The sequence below is a fragment of the Rhincodon typus genome, chromosome 32, assembly GCF_021869965.1.
Source record: "Rhincodon typus isolate 14 chromosome 32, sRhiTyp1.1, whole genome shotgun sequence".
NCBI classification, from domain to species: domain Eukaryota; kingdom Metazoa; phylum Chordata; class Chondrichthyes; order Orectolobiformes; family Rhincodontidae; genus Rhincodon; species Rhincodon typus.
Genome location: NC_063363.1, coordinates 1,956,902 through 1,983,336, shown reverse-complemented (window position 1 = coordinate 1,983,336; position 26,435 = coordinate 1,956,902). Strand labels below are relative to the sequence as shown.

Sequence of the window (26,435 nt, the reverse complement as noted above, 5' to 3'; positions counted from 1 at the left end):
CATCTGGCCCAACAAGTCCACGCAGCCCCTCCAAACAGCATCTCAGACCCATCTCTCTTGTAACCCTACATTTCCTGTGGCTAACACACCTAACTTATACATCCCTGAACATAATGGGCAATTTAGCATGGCCAATCCACCTAACCTGCACATCTTTGGACTGTGGAAGGAAACTGGAGCACCTGATGGAAACCCATGCAGACACGGGGAGAATGTGCAAACTCCACACAGACAGTTGCCTGAGGGTGGAATTGGACCCGGGTCCCTGTTGCTGTGAGACAGCAGTGCTAACCACTGTGCCGCCTGTTAATTATTCTTACTCTAGGTTGTTCTTTGTCCTTTTCCATAGTCAGCAAAAACTTACTAATACAGTAATCACTATCTGTTAAATGTTATCTGATTGACACTTGATGTATTTGGTCCACCTCAATCCCAAGAAGCTGGTCTAGCAGTGCTCCCATACTCATTGAGCTGGAAACATACCACTGCAGGAAATTGTCCTGAAAACACTTTTTGTAATTTTGTTACAAATTTTTCAACATCCTCCTCATTGGTTGATGGCCTATAGATTACACTGAGCAATGGAATTTCCCCATTTATTAATCTTCATCTGTAGCCAAATGGATTCTGTCCTTGAACACTTCTCTTCTAGCTGCATTGCTCTCCTCACCAGTACTGCCACCCCTCCTCCTTTTTCTATCATTCTGAACACTTTGTATCCAGGAATATTTAACAATCTGTCATAGAACATAGAACAGTACAGCATGGTACAGGCCCTTCGGCCCACGATGTTGTGCCGACCTATTATGCTACTAAGATCAATCTACCCTGCATACCCTACATTTTACTATCCTCCATGTGCCTATCCAAGAGTTGCTTAAAAGACTCTTAAAGTATCTGACTCCACTACCACTGCTGGCAGCGCATTCCACACAACCACCACTCTGTGTGAAGAACCTACCTCTGACATCTCCCCTATACCTTCCTCAAATCACCTTAAAATTATGTCCCCTTGTAATAGTCATTTCCACCCTGGGAAAAAGTCTCTGACTAACCACTCTATCTATGCCTCTCATCATCTTAAACCTCTATCAAGTCACCTCTCATCCTTCTTCACTCCAATGAAAAAAGCCTGAGCTCCCTCAACCTTTCCTCATAAGACCTGCCCTCCAGTCCAGGCAGCATCCTGGTAAATCTCCTCTGCACCCTCTCTAAAGCTTCCACATCTTTCCTGTAATGAGGTGACCAGAACTGAACACAGTATTCCAAGTGTGGTCTAACCAGAGTTTTATAGAGCTGCAGCATAACCTCATGGCTCTTAAACTCAATTCCCCTGCCAATGAAAGCCAACACACCATACGCCTTCTTTACAACCCTATCAACTTGGTTCGCCACTTTGATGGATCTATGGACATGGACCCCAAGATCCCTCTGTTCCTCCACACTGCCGAGAATCCTGCCATTAACCCTGTATTCTACATTTAAATTCGACCTTCCAAAATGAATCACTTCACACTGTCATGTTCTTTCTTCTTAACTAGGTCTCTGTTATTACCATAACATCATATTTCCACCTGGCAATCTGTGCCAGGAACTCACTCTCTTATTTACCACACTTGGTGCCTTCACATGCATGCTCAATAACCCTGAATTAGACTTTATTATTTTCTCCCTTACTCTGACCCCATCTATCAATTTACTTTTTCTTATTCAACTGCCATCTGCTTCTCCCAGTATTTTGTGAGGCTTGGTGTTCCTCGCTGATATTTGTCTTCTGGGACCCACAACCCTGCCAACTTAGTTTAAACTCTCCCTAATAACACATGCAAAACATCTCAATGATCTCAGACAATCAGTGGGAGAATTTGAGCAGTTACTGTCAATTAGAAATTAAGCAAAATATGGGTAAGCTGCGAAGGAGAGCTGGTGGAGAGTGGTGGTGCTGGGACAGAGTTGTTCATGGCGTGAGTGAGTTGTTTGACAGTGCTAGCCCTTCTACCATCACTTCTTAGCTTCAGTGATTCGAATACATGGAGGGTAAACCTGTGTCACAAGTATTTCACCTGATTCAATGTGTAACTTATTTTGTGTGTATTTCTAAACATACCTGGGATTGAGTCAAATTACCATTTGAGGTCAAGAGTATCCCAAAATGTTTAACTGGTGACACACCATGACACTGGCAATGCACTTATTGCCTTTGGGATCCTGAGACCATCCACCACTTTTAATAAATTATAATGGGGATACCTGGCATTCCAAATTGCCATAGGCAGAGATTGTTTTACTAGGAGTAATCATTTTGTTTCTTCTTTCAGCCTTACCCTGCCCAGAGCGGAGCCACTATGAGGTGTGTACCAGCAGCTGTCCAGCTACCTGCACTGACCTGATTTCTCCTTTGTACTGTACCAGGCCCTGCACCGAGGGTTGTCAGTGTGATGCAGGCTATGTACTCAGTGGTAGTAACTGTGTTCCACTTGAAGAGTGTGGCTGTGAATTCCATGAGCGATATTATTCCTTCAAAACAAAGTTCTGGGCAAATGATGACTGCACCCTACAGTGCCTGTGTGAGGGTCCTGGGGAGGTGCTCTGTATAAATGAAACTTGCTCAAAAGGAGAATTCTGTCTTGTGGAGAATGGGATCCGAGGGTGCTATCCCAAGAGAGCAGCTGTGTGTACAGTCTCACGCAATAACAGGGTACAAACATTCGATGGTGCTTCGTTTGATTTCCGGGATGAATATGCGTACACCCTGCTCAAAATCTGTGGCTCAAACAGTTACAATCTGTCTCATTTCGAAATCAAACTAGGAAGAAAGAAAATGGTTAATGGTTCTTGGATAAAATCACTGACTATAAAATTCCCTGATCATGAAATAAAGATTGGAGACAGTGAAAACATCATCAAGGTAAGAACCTAGAAAATATCATCACATATTCAATAATGTAACTCTCTGATACATCCACTTCCTTTCATTTTACAATATTACCATATCTTCAATATTTGCAGCAGAAGTCTCTAATATATCTTTTTCCACAGTCCTCACTGTAACACTAACCTACTCATACCTTCAAACATTGATATGTACTCTATATCCTTCACTATAACACATTGATATGCTCTATACCCTCATCTGTAACATTGTCTGATAGATCCCTCAGTAACACACTCTGATACACACCATACTCAGCACTAAAAACAATCTGAAACACTCTACCAAGCATTGTAATGCAATAGAAAGTGAATATTGCAGTGTGAGATGCTGGAGCATTCACAGCCAAGGTTATAGGAGATATACAGTGAGGGATGTATCAAAATATTACATTGAGGGGTGAAGGATTGACCAGAATATTATACTGCAAGATCTAGGACATATCAGAGTTACTACTCTGTGAATGAAAAAAATTCTCCACATATCACTCCTAAATGGCCTATCCCATATCCTTGATCCCTGTTTCTGGATTCCTCAGTCATTTGGAATGTCCTTCCTGCTAATACCCTGTCCAGTCCTGTAAGAGTTTTATAGGTTACTTTGAGACCCCCTCATTCTTCTAAACTCCAGTGAATATAGTCCTAACTGCTCCAGCCTCTCTTCATACATCAATCCTGCCATCCAGGAATCAGTCTGGTAAACCTTCATTGCACACACTCCATAACCAGAACATCCTTCCTTTGCTAGGGAGATCAAAACTGCACACAACATTCCAGATGTAATCTCATCGAGGTTCTGTACGATTGCAGCAAGACATCCCTACTTCTGTACTCAAATCCTCTTGCTATGAAGGCAAAAGTACCATTTGCCTTCTTCATCGCATGTTGAACCTGCCTGTTTACTTTCAGCAATTGATGTACAAGGACACACTGGTCTCATTGCAGTTCCCCTTTTCTCAATCTGTCACCATTCGGATAATAATCTGCCTTCCTGTTTATGCTCATAGAGTGGACAACCTCAAATGTATCCACATATACTTCATCTGCCATATATTTGCCCACTTACTCAACTTGTCCAAATCACACTGAAGCATCTCTTCTGCATCCTCTTCACAGATTATCCACCCACCTATTCTTATGTCATCTGCCAACTTGGAGATATTATGTTTAGTTTGGTCATCTTAATCATGAGTATATATTGTGAATAGCTGGGGTCCTAGCACTGATCCCTGCAGTACCCCACTAGTCACTGCCTACCATTCAGAAAAAGACCTGTTTATTTCTGCTCTTTAAAAACCGCAAGAACAGCAGATGTTGCAAAACAGAAGCAAAAACAGAAGTTTCTGCAAAAGCTCAGCTGGAAAAGAACAGTTCTGAGAAAGGGTCACCGGACCCAAAACGTTAACTGTAATTTTTTTTTTCACAGATGCTGCAAGATCTGCTGAGATTTTACAGCAATTTCTGTATTTATTCCTGCTCTTTGTTTCCTGGCTGCCAGCTAGTTCTCTTTCCATCAGAACATACCCCCAGTACCACATGCTTTAATTTTACGTTAATTTCTTATGTATGACTTTATAAAAAGCCTTCTAATAGTCCAAATAAACCACATCCACTGGTTGTCCCATATCAACTCTATTAATTGTATTCGAATAAAATTCCACTAGATTTGTCAATCATGATTCCCTTTTATAAATCTATGCTAATTCTGTCCAATCATGCCACAGTTTTCCAAATGTTCAGTTTTTTTTTTTATTCGTTCACAGGATGAGGGTGTTGCTGGCTACAGCAGCATTTATTGCCCATCCCTAATTGCCCAGAGGGCAGTTAAGAGTCAAATCACATTGCTGTGGGTTTGGAGTCGTATGTAGGTCAGACCAGGTGAGGATGGCAGTTTCCTTCCCTAAAGGACATTAGTGAACCAGATGGGTTTTTCCTGACAATTGACAATGGATTCACGGTCATCACTAGATTGCTAATTCCAGATATTTTATTGAATTCAAATTCCACCATCTGCCATGGCGGGATTCAAACCCAGGTCTCCAGAATGTTATCTGGGTCTCTGGATTAACAGTCCAGCAATAATACCACTAGGCCATCGCCTCCCCTATTAAATCTTTTATAATGGACTCTAGCATTTATCCACTACCAGTGTCAGGCTTGCTGGTCTATAATTCCCAGTTTTCCCTCTACCCTTTTTAAATAGTAGTGTTACCGTCCAATTCGTTGGTGCTGTTCCAAAACCTATCAAAAGATGGCCACCAATGCATCCACTATTTCTATGCCTCTTCCTTAACTACTCTGTGTGGTATTGTTGAGACCTGGGGATTTATCAGCTTTTCATTGCATCAGTTTCCCCATTTCCTTACTAACACTGACTGCATTCCATATCTCCCCAACATTTTGGAACATTATTTCTGTTCTCCTTTGCGGAGACAAAACCAAAAAAAGGTATTTAATTGGTCTACCATAATTTTGTTCCTCATTAGAACTTCCCTTGTTTCTGATTTTAAGGGATCTACATTTGTCTTCACTAATCTATTTTTCTTCACACATTGGTAAGGCTTCTTCTGGAGTATTGTGTGAAGTTCTAGTGGCCCTGGTATAGGAAGGATATTATTAAACTGGAGCGGGTTCAGAAAAGATTTACCAGGATGTTGATGGGAATGGAGGGCTTGAGTTATAAGGATAGGCTGGGACTTTTTTCACTGAAGCGTAGGAAGTTGAGGGGTGACCTTATAAAAGTTTGTAAAATCATGAAGGACATGGATAGGGAAAGACTTTTGTTATTCATGTTAAGGTGCAGGAGTTCAAAACTAGGGGGCATATTTTTAAGGTGAGAGGAGAAAGATTTTAAAAAGGACATGAGGGGCAACTTTTTTATACACAGAGTGGTTCATGTGTGAAATGAACTGCCAGAGGAAATGATGGATGCAGGTACAGTTGCAACATTTAAATGACATTTGGATAAGTTCATGAATCAGAAAGATTTGGAGGGATATTGGCCAAATGGAAGGTGGGACTAGTTTAGTTTGGATATATGGTCAGTGAGGACTGGTTGGACTTTGAACTCAATGGCATATCTATAGAAGCTTTAACAATCAATTTGTATATTTTCCGCAAGCTTACTCTGTACTCTGATTCCTCTCTTAAATAATCTCTTTGTCCTCCTTTGCTGAAATCTAAATTGCTCCCAACCCTCATGCGTGTTGCTCTTTTTGGCCAATTTGTATGTCCTTTCTTGGATCTGATGCTATCCCTAATTTCCATTGTCAGCTATGGCAGGCCACCTTTCCCATTTTAATTTTTGTGCCAGACATAAATGAACAAGTGTTACAGTTTCTCCATGTGCCCTTTAAATGTTTGCCATTGCCCATCCATCATCAGCCCTTTAAGTAATATCATCAATTTTCATAGTCAGCATACCATCATAATTTCCTTGATTTAGATTCAAGATCCTAGTCACAAAATCAACTACGTCATTTTCCATCTTAATGAAGAATTCTATCATATTATGGTCACTCTTTCCTAAGGGGCCTTGCACAACTAGATTGTCAATTATTCCTTTCTCATTATGTAATACCAAATCTAAGATGGCCTGTTCTCTAGTTGGTTTCCCATGGATTTGAGCCCAGTTAACAGTTTCAGTCTATAATGTGAGCTAGGCAGAGATGGGGGAAAGACAATGCAGTGGAATAATGGTAATATCATTGAAATAGAGGCCCGGGCTGCTAATATGCAGCACTGGTACAAATCCTAAGCTAGCATCTGATTGAATTTAAATTCAGTGAATATATTTGGGATTTGTCTCAGTAATTGTAGCCATGAAACAAGTATTATAAAAACACATCTAATATCCTTAGGGAAGAAAATTTGCTATTCTCACCTGGTCTGACCTACAGATGACTCCAGGCTCTCAGCAATCTGGCTGACTCTTAACTACCTTCTGAAATGGCCAAGCAAGAACATAAAACTTGGGAGAATTGTAAACTGTAAGGAGGACAGTGTACATCAAAAGGCAAAATGCAGTGGTAATATCCCCAACTTTGAACCAGGATGCTTGGGTTCAATTCCCACTGTTCCAGTGGTATGTAATAACATCCTTGAACAAGTTGGTTAGAAAGTAGTTTTTAGAACATCAAAAGGACATTGACAAGTTGGTGGAGTGGGTGGCTAGATGGCAGATGAGGTTCAACACAAGAGAAGTGTGAGGTCACACACTTTGGTACAAAGAACATAGACAAAGAGTACAATTCTAAAGGGTGTGCAGGAGCAGAAGGACCTGGGTGTACATATACATAAATTATTAAGGGTGTCAGGACAAGTAGAGAGTTATTACTAAAGCATTAGTATTCTAGTCTTCATTACTGGGGCTGTAGAGGTTATGATGAACTTATAGAGGACACTGGTCAGACCTCAGATGGAGTGTCGTGTGCGATTCTAACGCCTCACTTTAGGCAGGATGTGGGTCATTGGAGAGAAAGTTTGAGAATCGTTCAGGGATGAGAAACTTCAGTTACGAAGAAAGATTGGATGAATTGGGACTGTTTTACTTGGACAGCAGTAAATAAGACCAGATTTGAGAGAAGTTTTCAAAATCACGAAGGACCTAGACAGACTGCATTAGGAGTAACTGTTCTGACTTGTAAATGGATCAAGAACCAAAAGGCACAGTTTTAAAGCATTTTGCAAAAGAATCACAGAATCCCTACAGTGTGATAGCACGCCTATTGGCCCATCAAGTCCACGCCAACCCCCCAAACAGCATCCCACCCGGACCCAACTCCCCTACCTATCTATTCCCTGTAACTCTGCATTTCCCATGGCTAATCCACCTAGCCTGCACATCCCTGGGCACTATGGGCAATTTAGCATGGTCAATCCACCTAATCTGCATGCCTTTGGACCGTGGGAGGAAACCGGAGCACCTGGAAGAAACCCGTGCAAACGTGGAGAGAGTGTGCAAACTCCACACAGACAGTTGCCCAAGGGTGGTGTTGAACTGGGGTGCCTGTTGCTGTGAGGCAGCAGTGCTAACCGCTGAGCCACCATGCAAATTGAAGTTGAGAGAGAAAAACAACTTTTAACTCAGTGAATAGACTGCCTGGAAATGGAATGGAGGCAGGTTCAACTGAGGTTGTCAAGAGGTATTGGATGAGTATTTGGTTAGAAATAATGTGCAAGGTGATAAGAAAAAGACAGGAGATTGGCACTCGGTTCAAATGCTCAGAGAGCTGGTACAGACATGATGGACCAAATTGCCTCCTTCTGTCCTGTTTATAGGTCAATGCCTTTGCGATTTCTTTGCCGTTTATGCATTCATCTGGAAAATTGAAGATCTACAGAAATGGAAATGATACCATGGTGGAATTAAACAACAGTTTCCAAATCCTGTATTCGAGTGAGGATCGTGTGAATTTAACACTGTCCACTGCCTACTACAACAACACCTGTGGACTCTGTGGATACTTTAATGGTAATCCCACAGATGACTTCCGTAAAGCCAATGGAAAGGTGACAGAAAATGCTGCAGAATTTGTGGATAATTGGAAGACATTTGCTGATGATATGACATGCAACGGCCAGTGTGAGGAGCTGTACATTGTGTGTACAAATGAGGATTTAATTTTGTATCAAGGAATTTCTCTATGTGGAATAATCAATGATCCCACTAACAGCTCCTTCCTCAACTGTCATGAAGCTGTCAATCCTTCTCCCTTTTTCAGAAGTTGCCTGTATTCTATGTGTTTAAATGGTGGGAACATAACAGCCCTTTGCAGCTCCCTGCAGGCATATGCAGATGCTTGCCTTGGTGCCGAGGTCACACAAGCTAACTGGGGAAGTAGCACGTTTTGCCGTAAGTTATTGAATAAAGCAGGTACTCAGTGTCTGTAGCAATGTATCCTCCCACAGCCAGTGCCTGGAGTTTTGTAGCATGTGTAAATTGTGAATCTACGTAGCACCCTGTGTAAGTCAATCATACCCTTATGTAGATACGGAAACAAAAACTGAGCACAGTGCTCTAGATGCATTCTTTATAATGTTCTATTTAATTTCTCAACAACACCTGTTTAATTGCAACAGAATTTCCTCACGGTATATTTAAGCTTCCTTGCAATAAAGGGCAGCACAGCATTGTCCTCCCTTCCAGGTGCTCGTTAGCTTGATTATTATTTCCCACTCTCTTCAAAATGTCCAACAAACAATTACTGATGGATCTAGGGCAACTCAGAGGTTGAATTTGCCAGATAGCTGAGGAGTTTAATTGCCCCTCTTGGTGGTAACCATGCCACTCTTTATGTGACATAGAGTGGCAGTTTCAAATCCATACAAATTGGGAGGTTATTAAACCCTGCTCTGTCAATTGGGTCCTGACTAATTTACACCTCAAATCTGTTGACCACCCTGTGTCCCAGATCCCAGCTTGCTACGAGGGTCAATCTGATAGTGTCAGTTTTGTAAGTTCCATTGGAGAATGTTTGCGAAGACTGAGCAGAGCCTGATTCTTCAGGGTTGTTCTTTGATCCTCAACTGCTGTTGGGGGCGGATTGTCCCCAGATTCTCACAGCGCTCAGTTTTCCCAGTGCCCTTGGATGCCAAACTCAGTGAGTTGTGACAAGCTATTCAGCTATTTACCACTGGGGCATCACTGCCAAGCAATGTTGACCAATGTCCAGAGGGGTTCTACCTCCCTCATCCATGGGTTTCATAGAGTCACAGAGTCATACAGCATGCAGACAGACCCTTTGGTCCAACTCATCCATGCTGACCAAGTTTCCCATAATAAACTAGTCCTATTTGCCTGCATTTGGCCTATATCCTTCTAAACCTTTCCTATTCATGTACCTGTCCAAATGTCTTTTAAATGTAACTGTACATGCATCTTTCCACACACAAACCACCTCTGTGTGAAAAAGTTGTTGCTCAGATCCCTTTTAAATCTTTCTCCTCTCACTTTAAAATTATGCCCTCTCACTTAGAACTCCCCAACCCTAGGGAAAAACCCTTGCTATTCACTTTATCTATGCCCCTCATGATTTTACAAACCTCTATAACGTCGACCCTCAACCTCCAATAATTCAGTGAAAAAAGTCTCAACTTATCCAGCCTATCCTTCTTACTCAAACCCTCCAGTCCCAGCAACATAGTTGTAAGTCTTTTCCAAACCCTCTCCAATTTAATAATATCCTTCCTATAGCAGGGTGACCAGAAGTGTACACAGTACGCCAAAGGTGGCCTCACCAACGTCCTATGCAACTTCAACATGAAGTCCCAACTTCTAAACGCCTTCTTTTCCACTCTGTCTACCTGTCGGATGCAACGTTCAATGAACTATGTACCTGAACCCCTAGGTCTCTCTGTTTTACAACATTACCCAGGGCCCTACCATTAACTGTGTAAATCCTGTCATTGTTCATCTTAGCAAAATGCAATGCCTCACATTTATCCAAATTAAACTCCATCTGCCACTCCTCAGCCCATTGGCCCAATTGAACATGATCCCTTTGTAACCTTAATAATCTTCCCCACTGCCTACTTTACCATCAATTTTGGTGGAACACTGCTGACCACATACCTCCAGGCTGAAAAACAACCTTCCATGACCCCCCTCTGTCTCCTACCGTCAAGTCAATTTTGTATCCAGTTGGCAAGCTGTCCCTAAATCCTAAGTGATTTAACTTTACTATCCAGTCTACTACGTGGAACCCTTATCAAAGGCCTTACTGAAGTCCATGTAGACAACTATACCACTCTGCACTCCTCTATCTTCTTAGTCACATCCTCAAAAAACTCAGTCAAGTTTGAGAGACATGATTTCCCATGCACAAAGCCATGCTGACTATCTCTGATCAGTTGCCTTTCCAAATGCATGTAGATCCTGTCTTTCAACAACTTAGCCACCACTGACATCAGACTCATCAGTTTATAGTTCCCAGCCTTTCTTAACTAAAGGCACAACATTAGCCACTGTCCAGTCTTCTGGCACCTCACCTGCAGCTGTCGATCACAGAATCCCTATAGTGTGGGAACAGGCCATTCAGCCCAACAAGTCCACACTGCCCCTCCGAAGAGCATCCCACCCAACCCCAGCCCCCTATCCCTGCATTTCCCCATGTTTAACCCACCTAACCTAAACATCTCTGAACATTATGGGTGATTTAGCATGGCCAATTCACCTAGCCTGCACATCTTTAGACAGTGGGAGGAAACCAGAGGACCCAGAGAGGACCTACGGAGACAATATACAAATACCATACAGATGGTCGCCTGAGGGTGGAATCGAAAGCAGGTCCCTAGCACTGTGAGGCAGCAGTGCTAACCACTGAGTTACTGTACTTCTGCCACAGGCCCTGCAATTTTCTCCCTAGCTTCTTACAATGTTTTGGGATACACTTGATCAGGTCCCAGAAATGTATCTACCTTTATGCTTTCTAGGATCTCCAGTACCTCGTCTTTTGTAATCAAGGTCAACTTTGGGATTTCTGAGCTCAGGTAATTCAGCCCAGAATAGGGTAGGATTTTGGGGCCCCTGACAAGAGGCCAGTTTCCAGTGAGTGGAGATTCTTGCCAAGAAGGGTCAAGTGACCAGGACTGAAGGTGGCCAAAACCCTTCCTCTTTAACCTTTGCTCTCTTTTTCCATTAGCTCTTCCATGTCCTGACCATAGCCACTTTGCCGAATGCACCTCCGCCTGTCCAATGACTTGTGTCTCCCTGGAGCAGGATGTGGATTGTACGCTGCCTTGTGTGGAGGGCTGTCAGTGTGACCAGGGTTTTGTCCTAAAAGACGGTCACTGTATTCCAAAGAGCCACTGCGGCTGTATCTACGAAGGTTTGGAGGTCAGGACCAATGAAACTTTCTGGTTGGACAGAGACTGTCAAACTCGCTGCTACTGCAATGGCTCTGACAATGCGGTATATTGTGAGAGCGCCTCCTGTCGTCTTGATGAGTTTTGCTCTGGTGGACCTGACCTCTTTTCCTGCCTTCCCCGCACAGAGGCTGTTTGCATCGTGTCCGGTTACAGCCACTTGTACACCTTTGACACTCTGGCCTATGATCTGCAAAGTACCTGCTCCCACATCGTCAGCACTGTGTCCCCCAGCTCCCCACATCTGCCCCACTTCCTGGTCCAAGCTGAGAATGAAGACCGCAACACATCATTGGCTCTGTGGCTTCATCAAGTCGAGGTGAAGGTGTACAGCTACAGTATCACCGCTTCCAAAGCCTACAAACACACAGTGATGGTGAGCAAGGACTAGGCAGGGGAGTGGGGCTGAGTCCCAAATCTGTGAAGCTCTGCAAAACAGGGGCAGTAAATATCAGGTACTACTTGGGAAATGAGGCTTCTCTGTGTCCCTTATTCAGCATTTCCAGGGGAATTGGATAATTCTTGGCACATTACTGTTTTATTGGTTCAGGGGATGAGGGCACTTATTGCTGTGGGGGGTGGTAAGCTGACGGGGTGCCCATAGAAACCAACCAGATCATGGAGTAGATCAGCAGAGGGAGTGCGGGGATGCTGCTGGGTACTTTCCAATGAATTTAACTTGGAGAGGATATGGGATCCCTCCAGGGCGGGTGGGACCTGCGGTTGGGACCTGAAGTCCCAAGGAATGGTCACCACCAGGGAGCATCGTAGGAGCCAGTGTGCATTGCTAATCCTGACCACGATCTGCCCCATTGATCATTAACTGGAGAGTTTTCCTTCTGCAGGTGAACAAGGAGCGGGTTAATCTGCCCCTCAGACTGGGTCATGGCGAGGTCAATCTCTACTCGTTCAGTTTCTACCTGATTCTGGAAACGGATTTTGGTCTCAAGGTGATTTATGACTGGAACACGTTCCTAACGGTGACCGTCCCCAGGATCTTCTTCAATTCCACGCGGGGTCTGTGTGGCCAGTTCAATGGAGATCCGGCTGATGATCTCCAGACTGCCGACGGCGAGATCGCGGGAGATCTGCTGGAGTTTGCAGAGAGCTGGATGGTGGCGAGGACTGCGTTTTGTGAGCTGGGCTGTGACCGGGTTTGCCCCTCTTGTGAGCAGGTACTCAATCTCCCTGTGGATGTGCTGCAACTCTGTGCCCTCATTGTGTCCAAAGACAATGTCTTCAGCCGCTGTCACGCGAAGGTGAATCCCACTTTCTTTTACCACAATTGTATTTTCGACACGTGCATCGACCGTGGAGACCGGCAAACCGCCTGTAACTGGCTTCAGAGCTATGGCAGCAGCTGCCAGGCTCAGGGAATTGTTCTGGCCGGCTGGAGAAACCTGACCATGTGCAGTAAGTCTCAGTGTCACCTCACCTTCTCATATTCCTGACTTCAAAACTCTTACATCTCACTGAGTGAGGGCTCCTTCACTGTCTGCTTCTCAATGTTCATTCAAAGGTAGTAAGAACTGCTGATGCTGGAGTCAGAGATAACACAGTGAGGAGATGGAGGAACACAGCAGGCCAGGCAGCATCAGAGGAGCAGGAAAGCTGATGTTTTGAGCCTACACTCTTTTTCAGAAATGGGGGAGGGGAAGGGGATTCTGAAATAAATAGGGAGAGAGGGGGAGGCGGATAGAAGATGGATAGAGGAGAAGAAAGGTGGAGAGGAGACAGACAGGTCAAAGAGGCGGGAATGGAGCCAGTAAAGGTGAATGTAGGTGGGAAGTTAGGGAGGGGATAGGTCAGTCCACGAGGACGGACCGGTCAAGGGGGCGGGATGAGGTTTGTAGGTAGGAGGTGGGGGTGCAGCTTGAGGTGGGATGAAGGACAGGTTAGGGAGGCGGGGACGAGCTGGGCTGGTTTTGGGATGCGGTAGGGGGAGGGGAGATTTTGAAGCTTGTGAAGTCCACATTGATACCATTGGGCTGCAGGGTTCCCAAGCAAAATGTGAGGTGCTGTTCCTGCAACCTTCGGATAGCATCGTTGTGGCACTGCAGGAGGCCCAGGATGGACATGTCGTCTAAGGAATGGGAGGGGGAGTTGAAATGATTCGCGACTGGGAGGTGCAGTTGTTTGTGGTAAACCAAGCATGGGTGTTCCACAAAGCGGTCCCCAAGCCTCCGCTTGGTTTCCCCGATGTAGAGGAGGCCACAACGGGAACAGTGGATGCAGTATGCCACATAAGCAGATGTGCAGGTGAGCATCTGCTTGATGTGGAAAGTCTTCTTGGGGCCTGGGATGGGAGTGAGGGGGTAGGTGTAGGGGCAGGTGTAGCACTTCCTGTGGTTGCAGGGAAAAGTGCCGGGTGTGGTGGGGCTGGAGGGGAGTGTGCAGCGGACAAGGGAGTCACGGGGAGAGTGGTCCTTCCGGAAAGCAGATAAGGGTGGGGAAGGAAAAATGTCTTTGGTGGTGGGGTCGGATTGCAGATGGCGGAAGTGTCGGAGGATGATGCGTTGGATCTGGAGGTTGGTAGGGTGGTACATGAGAACAAGGGGGATTCTGTTTTGGTTGTTATTACGGGGAGGGGGTGTGAGGGATGAGTTGCGGAAAATGCGGGAGACATGGTCGAGGGTGTTCTCGACCACTGAGGGGGGGAAGTTGCGGTCCTTGAAAAACGAGGACATCTGAGATGTTCGGGAGTGGAATGCCTCATCCTGGGAGCAGATGCGGCGGAGGCAAAGGAGTTGGGAATAGGGGATGGCATTTTTGCAGGAAGGTGGGTGGGAGGAGGTGTATTCTAGGTAGCCGTGGGAGTCAGTAGGCTTGAAATGGATATCGGTTTTCAGCTGGTTGCCAGAGATGGAAACAGAGAGGCATCAGAGATGGTCCAGGTGAACTTAAGGTTGGGATGGAAGGTGTTGGTGAAGTGGATGAACTGTTCGAGCTCCTCGTGGGAGCACGAGGCGGCGCCAATACAGTCATCAATGTAACGGAGGAAGAGGTGGGGTTTAGGGCCAGTGTAGCTACGGAAGAGGGATTGTTCCACATAACCTACAAAGAGGCAGGCATGGCTTGGGCCCATGCGGGTACCCATGGCCACCCCCTTTGTCTGTAGGAAGTGGGAGGAATTGAAAGAGAAGTTGTTGAGGGTGAGGACAAGTTCAGCTAAGTGGATGAGGGTGTCAGTGGAGGGGGACTGGACAGGCCTACGGGACAGGAAGTAGCGGAGGGCCTTTAGGCCATCTGCATGGGGAATGCAGGTGTATAGGGACTGGATGTCCATGGTAAAGATGAGGTGTTGGAGACCAGGGAATCGGAAGTTTTGGAGGAGCTGGAGGGTGTGGGTGGTGTCACGGACGTAGGTGGGGAGTTGCTGGACCAAGGGGGAGAAAATGGAGTTGAGGTAAGTAGAGATAAGTCAGTGGGGCAGGAGCCGACGGAGACAATGGGTCGACCAGGGCAGTCAGGTTTGTGGATTTTGGGAAGGAGATAGAAACTGGCGGTGCAGGGTTGGGGAACGATGAGGTTGGAGGCTGTGAGTGGGATGTCACCTGAAGTGATGAGGTTGTGGATGGTTTGGTAGATGATGTTTTGGTGGTGTTTCAAAATCTCCCCTCCCCCAACCGCATCCCAAAACCAGCCCAGCTTGTCCCTGCCTCCCTATCCTGTCCTTCCTCCCACCTATCCCCTCCTCCCACCTCAAGCCCCACCCCCATCTCCTACCTACTAACCTCATCCTGCCCCCTTGACCTGTCCGCCCTCCCTGGACTGACCTATCCCCTCCCTAACTCCCCACCTACACTCACCTTTACTGACTCGATCCTCGCCTCTTTGACCTGTCTGTCTCCTCTCCACCTATCTTCTCCTCTATCTATCTTCTATCTGCCTCCCCCTCTCTCCCTATTTATTTCAGAATCCCCTTCCCCTCCCCCATTTCTGAAGAAGAGTCTAGGCCCGAAACGTCAGCTTTCCTGCTCCTCTGATGCTGCTTGACCTGCTGTGTTCAGCTCTACACCTTGTTATCCCCTTTTTTGAAAGCCTCCATTGAACCTTGCCCTACGACCCTTAGGCCTTACCCTCCTGCTGTGAACCACTTGGTGTGAATCACGGAATTACTGCTGAGCAGCAGGAGGCCAGTGGGCCTATTGTACACCAGCTCCTGTTATCTAGCCTGGCTGTGAAAATGCCCTCCCTCACATTGGCACAAGCACAAAAGGCAATCAGTCTGATTCTCAGTATTTCTGTCCATGTGTACACTTTCTTCTAATCAACTCTGCCCAGACTCTAACGCACCTCCTGTAAAGAGCCGTAGCTTCACCAACCGGAACTCCCTTCTAAAGTTGAATCAGAGATAGTAGGAACTGCAGATGCTGGAGAATCCGAGACAACAAGGTGCAGGGCTGGACGAACACAGCAGGCCAAGCAGCATCATAGGAGCAGAGAGGCTTTTTTTTTTAACGTTTCGGGCCTAGACCCTTCATCAGAAAAGGGGGAGGGGAAGGGGGTTTTGAAATAAATAGGGAGAGAGTGCGAGGCGGATAGAAGAGGGATAGAGGAGAGGATAGGTGGAGAGGAAACAAACAGGTCAAAGAGGCGGGGATGGAGCCAGTAAAGGTGAGTGTAGGTAGGGAGTTAGGAAGGGGATAGGTCAGTCCAGGGAGGATGGACAGGTCAAGGGGGTGGGATGAGGTTGGTCGGTAGGAGATGGAGGTGCGGCTTGAGGTGGGAGGAAGAACAGGTTAGGGAGGCAGGGACGAGCTGGACTGGTTTTGGGATGCGGTAGGGGGAGGGGAGATTTTGAAAGTTGTGAAATCCACATTGATACCATTGGGCTGCAGGGTTCCCAAGCAGAATATGAGTTGCTGTTCCTGCAACCTTCGGGTGGCATCATTGTGGCACTGCAGGAGGCCCAGGATGGACATGTCGTCTGAGGAATGGGAGGGGGAGTTGAAATGGTTCGCGACTGGGAGGTGCAGTTGTTTATTGCGAACCGAGCATAGGTGTTCTGCAAATCTGCTCCTATGATGCTGCTTGGCCTGCTGTGTTCATCCAGCCCTGCACCTTGTTGTCTCCCTTCTAAAGTGTCTGATTTCAGGGACCATCCTTGCAAATATTCTCTGCCCTTGATCTAATGTGTTTGTCTCCTTCCCAAAGTGTCATGCCCAGAACTGGATGCAATTTTCCCATTGAAGCTGAACCAGCATATTAAAGTTCACCTCTTTCTGCTTGTTTATGAAGCCCAGGATCCTGTACATCCTTAACCACTTTTAAACCTACACTTCCACATTCAATGAGTTCTATTAATATATCCTGCATTCCTTAGCTCCTGCATCCCCTTCAAGGTACCCTTTAGTTTATATTGTCGTTCCTTGTGCTTCTTCCCAAAATGTATCACTTCACACTTTTTGCATTAAATGTCGTCTTGAAGTCTATCTTTATCCTCCTCATTGTATATAATACTTTCAAGTTTCTTTTTGCAAATATGAAGTTTTACCTGTGTACTGAAGCCTGGCCAATGAATGTCTAGCAAGAACAGCAGTGCTCCCAATACCAATCTCTGCAGAATTGAGCTGTATACGTTCTTCCAGTTTAAAAAAAACTGTTCATCAGTACTCTGTTTCCTGCCACTTAACCAATGTGATACCCCTGCAGACACTACCCCTTTTGTTTTCTGGGGTTTAACTTCACTGGCAGACCTGTTTATGTCGCACCTTTTCAAATGTCTTTTGAAATCCTTGCATACATTTAGAAAGTGGAACAGTGGAATCAGTCCTGATTTATGCTGTTTCTTGGCATTTTTACTGTACACTGACATTTGATGAGGAAGAAGCCTTCTTTTGAGTTGTTGGTCAAGGTTATTGATTGTTGTTAAACTGATTGAAGGGACCTTTATCCTGTTGCTGCATGGGTACAAACACAAGATGCAGTTGTCAAGATTGGAATTTATTCTGGGTAAATGTTACTCTGCAATATCATTGGACAAAGTGGTTATTTTGTATTATTTGGGGAATTACTCTAATGTATTATTGATTTTATTGAATTAGGATAAGGGGAAATGTTTCCAACTTGGGATTATTACCGTTTTTCCCATTGGCTCGACCTTGGGTCGATTTGTGCTGAATTTGATGGGGTTAGGAAGTTGCTCAATGGGATACTCGACTGTCCTGATTGGTTACTTTCGTTGATGACAAATTTAACTATTTTATGCTAATTTTTGGTTAACAAGCTGTCTGGATCTTGGAAAATAATTCTTCAAACTTTAAACTAGAGGCTTTAGAATCATTGGTATTCAACCTATTTCAAGTGATTAATTAATGAAAATGTGAGGCATTTGAATCCTGATGTGGGCCATATTTAATAAAGTTACACATTTGCTTCTGAGAAGGCTGTTGCTAAGTGGAAACAATTCGGGGACAATTAAGTTAAATTAATGGAATCCAAATGGTAAATTACAATACTGAATTTATTTTTTAGTAAATGTTTTGCATTTGATTTCCTTCCCATAGTGATCAACTGTCCTGCAAACAGTCACTATGAGAGCTGTATGTCTGTGTGCCAACCGGGGTGTGGCACCATCAAAACTCACCAGGACTGCAGTCGTTATTGTGTGGAGGGCTGTCAGTGTAACGATGGCTTCCTGCTCAATGGCAGAACGTGCATCCTGCCCCAGGACTGCGGCTGCTTGGCAGATGATAATTACTATGAGGTAGGTCAGAAAGTTCTTCTGAAGCTGGATCTTTGCAGACTTAATGATTTGATAAAATTTTCAAAGAGAAACTATTTTGTCTGATGGGATGTCCAGAACAAGGACAGAACTTTATAATTCATGCCAGGAATAAGGAATAATTTCTTCATGTGACGTGTAAAGAAAATTTAAAACTCTCCCTCAAAAAGCCTTTGAAGTCAGAGGTCAAATGATAATTTCAAATTGGCAAAGGTTTTAAGAGATAAAGAACCAAGGTGGGTTCAAAACTTGAGATGTGGATCAACTGTAGATGAATTAAAAGCAGCAGCAGCAGCACTCGAGGACCTGAAAGATTTTCCCAAGGACTGGTTTGATGGAGCTTTGTAATATATTGTTATTGGGAGACTTGGGTTCTAAAGTGGACAGAACCAAGTCGAGCAACCTTGAAGGATTTGAATGGCCTACTCCTGCTCCAAATGTCTATGTACTGCTTTAAGCTTGGTTTGTATTTCTAGATTGTGTGTGTCATGAGGGAAGATATGGCTTCAGTTTAATTTTACATTTGTTCTGTGAGTAGTGACAGGGTGCCTGAAGTCTGTTGATACATACATTTTTCATAAGGTTTTACAGCAGTGGAGTAATAATTGAGGTGAACAGTTCATTGCATTAAAAACAAGAGAGAAAAGACCGCTGATGCCCTAGCGACCGGAGTCCAAAATACCGAAAGACAAAGCAACTAGAAGGTCAAGTAAATGTATGCAGGTTGAGTCAGAGAGAGCTGCCAGTGTTAGCAGTCTCCTCAACAGTCAGGGCTGGGGAACAAGTCCTGAGTAACAGAACAAGGAACTTTAAAATGGAGACACGGTGATCCTTCACTGAAGTTTGAGTACTTTTGAGATTTTTGTTGAGGGTAAATCTTTATTGCTGATATTTGTGATAAGATTCTTTATAAATAGTTCTTGTACAGTTTAGTATAGTTTTTTTTTCATTTGTAATAATTTTTTTGTTAATTTTGTTAAATTGCAACTTGTGAATATGTTAAGTGACTGACCTCCATGGTAAGCAAACATCAAAAATAAAATGTTTGGTTTATCAATACAGGTTTGACTTTGGGATGTAACTTTACTATCCATTTATTACTGTCTCTTGGAATCATAACACAGTTCAAGCTGAAAATGATGGAAATCCTCTCTCTTTGAAACATGTTTAAACATTTCTTCTTTCTCAGCACTGTGCATGGTACTGGCTTGACCAGAATTTATTGTCCATCCCTAACTGCGCTTGGATAGGTTGTTGAAGCTGCCTTCTTGAATTGTTGTAGTCCTTGGGGAGTAGGAACATCCCCAATGCTATTAGGGAGAGAATTCCAAATTTTTGATTCAGCAGCAGTGAAGGAAATGTGATATATTTCCAAGACGAGATGGCTTGTAGGGACACCTAATGGGGCTAGTGTTCCCATGCATCTACTACCTTGCACTGCTGTAATAGCCTGTGTGAGTTGTTGCCATGCATCTTGTAGATGGTACACACTGATATCAATGATGGTGGGGGGCGTGAATATTTCAGGAGTTGCCAATCGAGTGGCTGCTTTGTCCAGAATGGTGTTAATCTTCTTGAGTGTTATTGGAGCTGCACCCATCCAAACAAGTGGGGAATATTCCATTACACTCTGCCTTGTGCTTTGTAAATAATGGCCAAGCTTTGGGGAGTCAAGAGGTGAATTACTCACTGCAGATTCCTAGCCTCTGACCTGCTGTTGTAGCCACGATATTAATGTGCAGCTGAGTTTCTGGTCAATGGTAATCCCCAGCATGTTGATAATCAGTGATTCAGTGATGGTAATGGCACGGAATGTCAGGTGGCAATGGTTAGATTCTGTTTTGTCGGAGATGATCATTGCCCCTCACTTGTGTGTCATGAATGTTACTTGCCACTTGTCAGCCCAAGCCTGGATAATGTGCAGGTCTTACTGCACTTGAACATGAACTGCTTTAGTACCTGAGGAGTCATGATTGGTGCTGAACATTGTGCAATCATCAGCGAACATCCCCACTTCTGACCTTATGATGGAGGGAAGGTCCTTGATGAAGCAGCTGAAGATGATTGGGCCTAGGACACTGTCCTGAGGAACTCCTGCAGAGATGTCCTGGAGCTGAGATGATTGACCTTCAACAACCACGACCATCTTCCTTTGTGCCAGATATGATCCACCCAGTGGAGAGTTTTTTCCCCTGATATGCTTTGATTCCAGTTTTACTCGGGCTCCTTGGTGCCACACTCAGTCAAATATGGCCTTGATTTTAAGGGCTGTCACTCTCACCTCATTCTGGAATTCAGCTCTTTTGTCCATGTTTGGACTAAGGCTGTAATGAGGCCAGGAGCTGAGTGGCCCTGGTAGAACCCAAACTGGGCGTCACTGGGCAGGTTATTGCTGAGCAGGTGCTACTTGATAGCATTATCGATGATATCTTCCGTCACTTTATTGATGATCGAGAGGAGACTGATGGGGCGGTAATTGGGCGGGTTGGATTTGTCCTGCTTTTGTGTACAGGACATACCTGGGCAATTTTCCACATTGCTGGAGAGATGCCAGTATTGTAGTTGTACTACAACAACTTGGCTAGGGGTACAGCAAGTTCTACAGCAAAGTTCTTTAGTACTGTTGCTGGAATGTTATCATTTGCAGTATCCAGTGCCTCCAACTGTTTCTTGATGTCACATGGAGTGAACTGAATTAGCTGAACTCTGCTTTCTGTCATGCTGGGACCACTGGAGGAGGGTGAGTTGGGTTATCCACTCTATACTTTTGGCTAAAGATTGCTGTGAGTGCTTCAACTGTCTGTTTGTTTTTATTCTGTACGACTGGGTTCTCCTATCATTGAGGATGGGGATATTTTTGGAGCTGCCTCCTCCAGTAAGTTGTTTAATTGTCCACCACTATTTGCAACTGAATGTTCAAGAGTGTGAAGCTTAGATCTGATCGGTTGGCTCTGGGATTGCTTAACCCTGTGTACTTTTTTTTAAACAATCTATGTAACTGGGACCAGTGATGAGTTTATCATTTGATATAAAAATGAATCAATTACAGGTTCTCTGCTGTCCCGTGAATAGGGTCATTTGTTGGGTTTGGTTTTCCTGAAAATGTTTGTCTTTATCAGCCAGGGCAGTTTTTCTGGAACACTAACTGCTCCAAACACTGTCGCTGCATGGGACGCAATATGGTCCAGTGTGATTCACGCCAATGCAAGAATGAGGAATCATGTTTAATCCGCAATGGAATCAGAGGCTGCTACAGTAAGAAAGACTCTTCTTGCATCGCTGCTGGGGGAGGCATATTCCAGACCTTTGACGGGGCATTCCTGCGATTTCCTGCTGCCTGTTCATTTGTCCTCTCCACAATTTGTCACAAACTTCCAGACATATCCTTTCAACTGATTGTAAATTTTGACAAATGGAGTTCACCCAACATGACTGTGATCTCCCCTGTTTACCTGTATATCAATGAAGAACAGATTCTCATCTCAGGCAACAATGTGCAGGTAAACCTTTACACTCCTTTGTCTGCACATTGATTCTTGCTCATGCATTTTCACTCTGTCATTTTGATACACCAACAGTTCTGTCTAATCTTTACATTTGTGTTACTTGTACATTCATTCTTTTGTGAATACATTTTCTCTCTCCCATTAATTCCCAATCTGTTGCATCCATTTCCTCCATATATTCTCTAACATTTATCCTCTCCTACCTCATTACTCTATCTCTCACATTCATTGTCACCTTGTAACATCTATTTCTTAATCCCCTCACTTGAATGTTTTATGCAAGCATACGTTTTATTTTCTCATACATAAATAATCCACATGTCACTTTCATTGCCTCTTGTGCTTTCCTTCTTGCTTTCAGCTACAGCTCAATAGGTTGCCTTCTAACCCCTGAATTAAAAGGTTGTGGGTTTGAGGTCACTTGCAGAGGCTGGTGCAGTGCAGAATGACTGCTGTAGTGCTAGAAGTTCTGTGTTTCAGAGGAGGCATTAAACTAAGGACTTGTTTGTAACTTTCAGGTGAATATAAAAGATTACACAGCAATATTCAAATCAGAGCAGTGACATTCTCCTCAGTTTCCTGCTGAATATTCATCATTCAACCAAAATCATTGAAGTAGATTATCAGTGGATTATCATGTTGTTTTTGTGACAGTAGCTGTAGCCAAATAGGCTGGCACTTTTTCCGCACTATAACTATCCCAAGTATTTAATTCATTGTAAAGTGCCATGGGATATCCTGAAGTTACAAAAGGCACTGTATAACTGCAACTCTCCATTTATTTCTTCACAATTATTTCTCCCCCACAATTTTATGTTTTCTCATATTCATTAATTTCCTCTTTTACTGTGTCACATTCTTCTACCACTTTAAATTTCCTTACATAATATCTCAAAGTTATTTATAAATTTCTACTCCCAATTATTCTCTCAACGCATCTTAAATTCCTTCTCTATCTTACATTGATTCTCTTTCATTTAATTCTCTCAATCATTTCTCTTGGTCATCTCCTATTCTCTCTTCCCTTTATTCATTTCATCAATTATTCTTTCACCTACATTCTCACTCTCTGTCCTTTTCTCTAACTCAAACTGTTCCGTTATCTCTGTCTGCCTCTTCCAATCTCTCTGGCTAATTCTCCCTAAATCACTGACTAACTTGGCTAACTATTTTTGTAGTCTCTCCCTTGTGAGCTAGTGAAAACTGGACATTCCCCTGATAACTAAAAAGTTAATCTATGTGAATTTGCTGAAAATACTTGCTCAAAAAAATCTTCACCAAACTATTCATAATGTCCTATGTAAGAAGAGACCTCTGTTGATGAAGAAATGTGCAGAACTATGCCTCTTCCCAAAACTATAACTAATACTATCCTATCTGCCAGGTGAATGGAACCATTGTTACAATTCCTGTTGCCACAGGACTAACAAAGATCTCGACTGCTGAGGGATTTCTAATCATTGATACTGTTCAAGGTATTCAGATCCAATACAACTGGTTTAATTTGCTGTCTATCAGAATGGGGGAACGTCTACAAAACAAGGTGTGTGGTCTTTGTGGAAATTTTAATGGAAACCCCAGTGATGATGATTTAAGTTCTCGAGGAAAACCAGCACAAACTGTCTTGGAATTGGCAAAGAGTTGGAAAACCAATGGCATGCAGAACAGGTAAAGTTCTAAATGATCACCCTCTTACTCTGAGATTGTGTTCCTTGTTTTAGAACTACCACCTGGGGAAACAGCAACGGAGCATCTACTGCATCAAGCTGCCCAAGAATTTTGTTAATATCATCCCTCACTCCGCTAATCTCTGGTGGCTGTTGGCTTAGTTGTTGGAGACACAGGGTGGTGGAAGGCTGTTTGCCTGGGGGCTGGTGTGCAGTGGTGTACCATAGGGACCACTGTTGGGTCGCTTATTGTTCATGATGTATGTAAACGATATTGATGAAAATTTAGGGGCAGGGGATGATAAATAAGTTTGCAGATGACACAAAGATTGGCTGGGTGATTGACAGTGAGGAAATCGAGGATTTAGATGGATTGGTCAGTTGGGAAAATCAGTGGTAGATGGCATTTAACCCTGAAAAGTGGGAAATGATTCACTTTGGAAGAAGTAACAAGACATGGGACTACTCACTGCATGTCAGGACATTAGGAAACTCAGAGGTACAGAGGGATCTTGTGGTGCTTGTCCACTGATCCCTACAGGTGGCAGGACAGGTTAATAGGGTAGTTAAGAAAGCATATAGGTCATTTGCCTTTATCAGTCGTGGCATAGACTATAAGAACAAGGAGGTTATGTTAGAGCTAAACAAAACTTTGGTTAGGCTACAGCTGGAGCACTGTGTGCAGTTCTGGGCACCACACTATAGGAAGGATATGATAGCACTGGAGGGGGTGCAGAGGAGATTCATCAACATGTTGCCAGGGATAGAACATTTCAGTTATGAAGAGAGGCTAGAAAGGCTTGGGTTGTCTTCTTTAACACATTGAAGGCTGAGAGGGGATTTGATTGGATGTATATGACTGAGGGGCATGGAACAGGGTGAATAGGAAGCAGCTGTTTCCCTTAGTTGAAGGATCAAGCAAGCATAATCTTGAGATGAAGGTCAGGAGATGTAGAGGGGAATTGAGGAAAAGCTTTTTCACTCAGAGGGTGTTGGGAATCTGGAATGCATTGCCGTTGAGGCAGTAGCAGCAAGAAACCTCACAACCTGTAAAAAGAATATGGATGAGCACTTAAAAGGTCATAACTTGAGGCTATTGACCAAGTACTGGAAAATGTGATTAGTGTAGCTAGGTTAGTTCAGACTTGATGGGCTGAAGGCCCTCTTCTGTGTTGTATGATGCCAAGATTTTAAGATAAAATTCTCATTTCTCTTTGTCTTTCAGAGTTTCAGTTGCAAAGTGACCAAGTCTAGTTCTTAAATATTCTGGAGTATTAGACATTTTGGAAGAACTGGAAGCTAGAAAGAGTAGTGCGATAGTTATGTTTATTAAGGATGACATTAATACAGTCGTGATAAATTATATTATTTCAGAAAATCTAGATGTAGAATCAGTATGGGTAGAGACAAGATACAGAAGGAGTGAAAATTCATTTGTAGGAGTAGTTTGGGCACCCCCTGATTGCAATTACACTGTAGGACAGTACATCGAGGGAGAAATAGTTGGGGGAGCATTGTGACAAAGTTACAGCAATAACTATGGGTGATTTTAATCTTGTATAGATTGAACAGATCATATTGGAAAAGGAAGCCTGGAAAATTAGTTCATATCATGTAATCAGGACAATTTCTTAGAGCAGTAGGTTCTAGCATGAACCGGGGATCTGACTATTTTAGACCTGGTAACATGCAATGAGACAAAAATATAATAATCTCTTAGTAAAGGAGCATCTAGACAACAGTGATCTTAAACAATAATGAAGTATTGGAGAAACTCAGCCAGTCTTGCAGCATCTGTGGAAAGAAAAACACAGTTAATGCTTTGAGTCCAATATGACTTCTTAAGAATGGATCATAGCATGTGGAATTTGAGGGTGATAAGAGTAGTGAATTGGCAAATAGGCTAAAAGATAGGAGAGGAGAGAAGCAATAGCAGGGTTTCAAGGAGACTCTCCATAAATCTCAACAGAAATATATTCAATTGAGAAAGAAAGTCTCTAAGAATGACACACCATTTGTGGCTAACAAGGAAGTTGGGGTACCATCAAACTGAAAGCAAAAACCTGCAATATTACAAATAATAGTCGGTCGGAAGATTACCAGATTTTGGAAACCTGCAAATAGTGTCCAGAGAAAAGGAAGGGAAAATTAGAGTTCGAGAGAAAACTAGCTAAAAGTATAAAAGTAGATAGTATGTTTTTTGACAAGTAGTTTCAAAGGAAAAAAGTGACTAAAGCAAGTGTTGGTCCCTTTAGAAGGCAAGACTGGATAATTAATATAGGAAACAAGAAATACCAGAAATGTTTAACAAGTATTTTGTATCTGTCCAAATAATAGAGGGCAAACAACAAACAAGAATACTTGAAAATCATGAGGTACGAAAGATGGAGGATATACATAAACACTACAATCATTAAGGAAAAGGTGCTAGGAAAACCATTACAGCTAAAAGGCTAACAAGTCCCCTGGACATGATGGCTTACATCCTAGGGTCCTAAAGTAAATGGGTCCAGAGATAGTAGTTTGTTGGTTATGATCTTTCAAAATTCTCCAGATTCTGGGAGGGTCCAGAAAATTAGAAAATTGTAAATCTAACACCACTATTCCAAGAAAGGAGGCAGTCAAAAAACAGGAAAGTATAAACCAGTCATCCTAACATTTGTGATAACAAGGTGTAGAGCTGGTTGAACACTTCCTGTTTTTTGACTGCCTCCTTTCTTGGAATAGTGGTGTTAGATT

General features: G+C 43.6%; 1 protein-coding gene across 1 annotated transcript in view; it reads left to right on the top strand.

The window, feature by feature from the left end:
• Positions 1-26,435, top strand: part of tecta (tectorin alpha) — a 117,369-nt gene that overhangs the window by 74,215 nt on the left and 16,719 nt on the right. Inside the window, exons 16-22 of the mRNA XM_048615347.1 lie at positions 2,319-2,908; positions 8,212-8,785; positions 11,574-12,172; positions 12,642-13,209; positions 18,306-18,505; positions 21,643-22,023; positions 23,414-23,697. Coding sequence (XP_048471304.1) covers positions 2,319-2,908; positions 8,212-8,785; positions 11,574-12,172; positions 12,642-13,209; positions 18,306-18,505; positions 21,643-22,023; positions 23,414-23,697 — 3,196 coding nt within the window. The remainder of the gene's footprint in view (positions 1-2,318; positions 2,909-8,211; positions 8,786-11,573; positions 12,173-12,641; positions 13,210-18,305; positions 18,506-21,642; positions 22,024-23,413; positions 23,698-26,435) is intronic.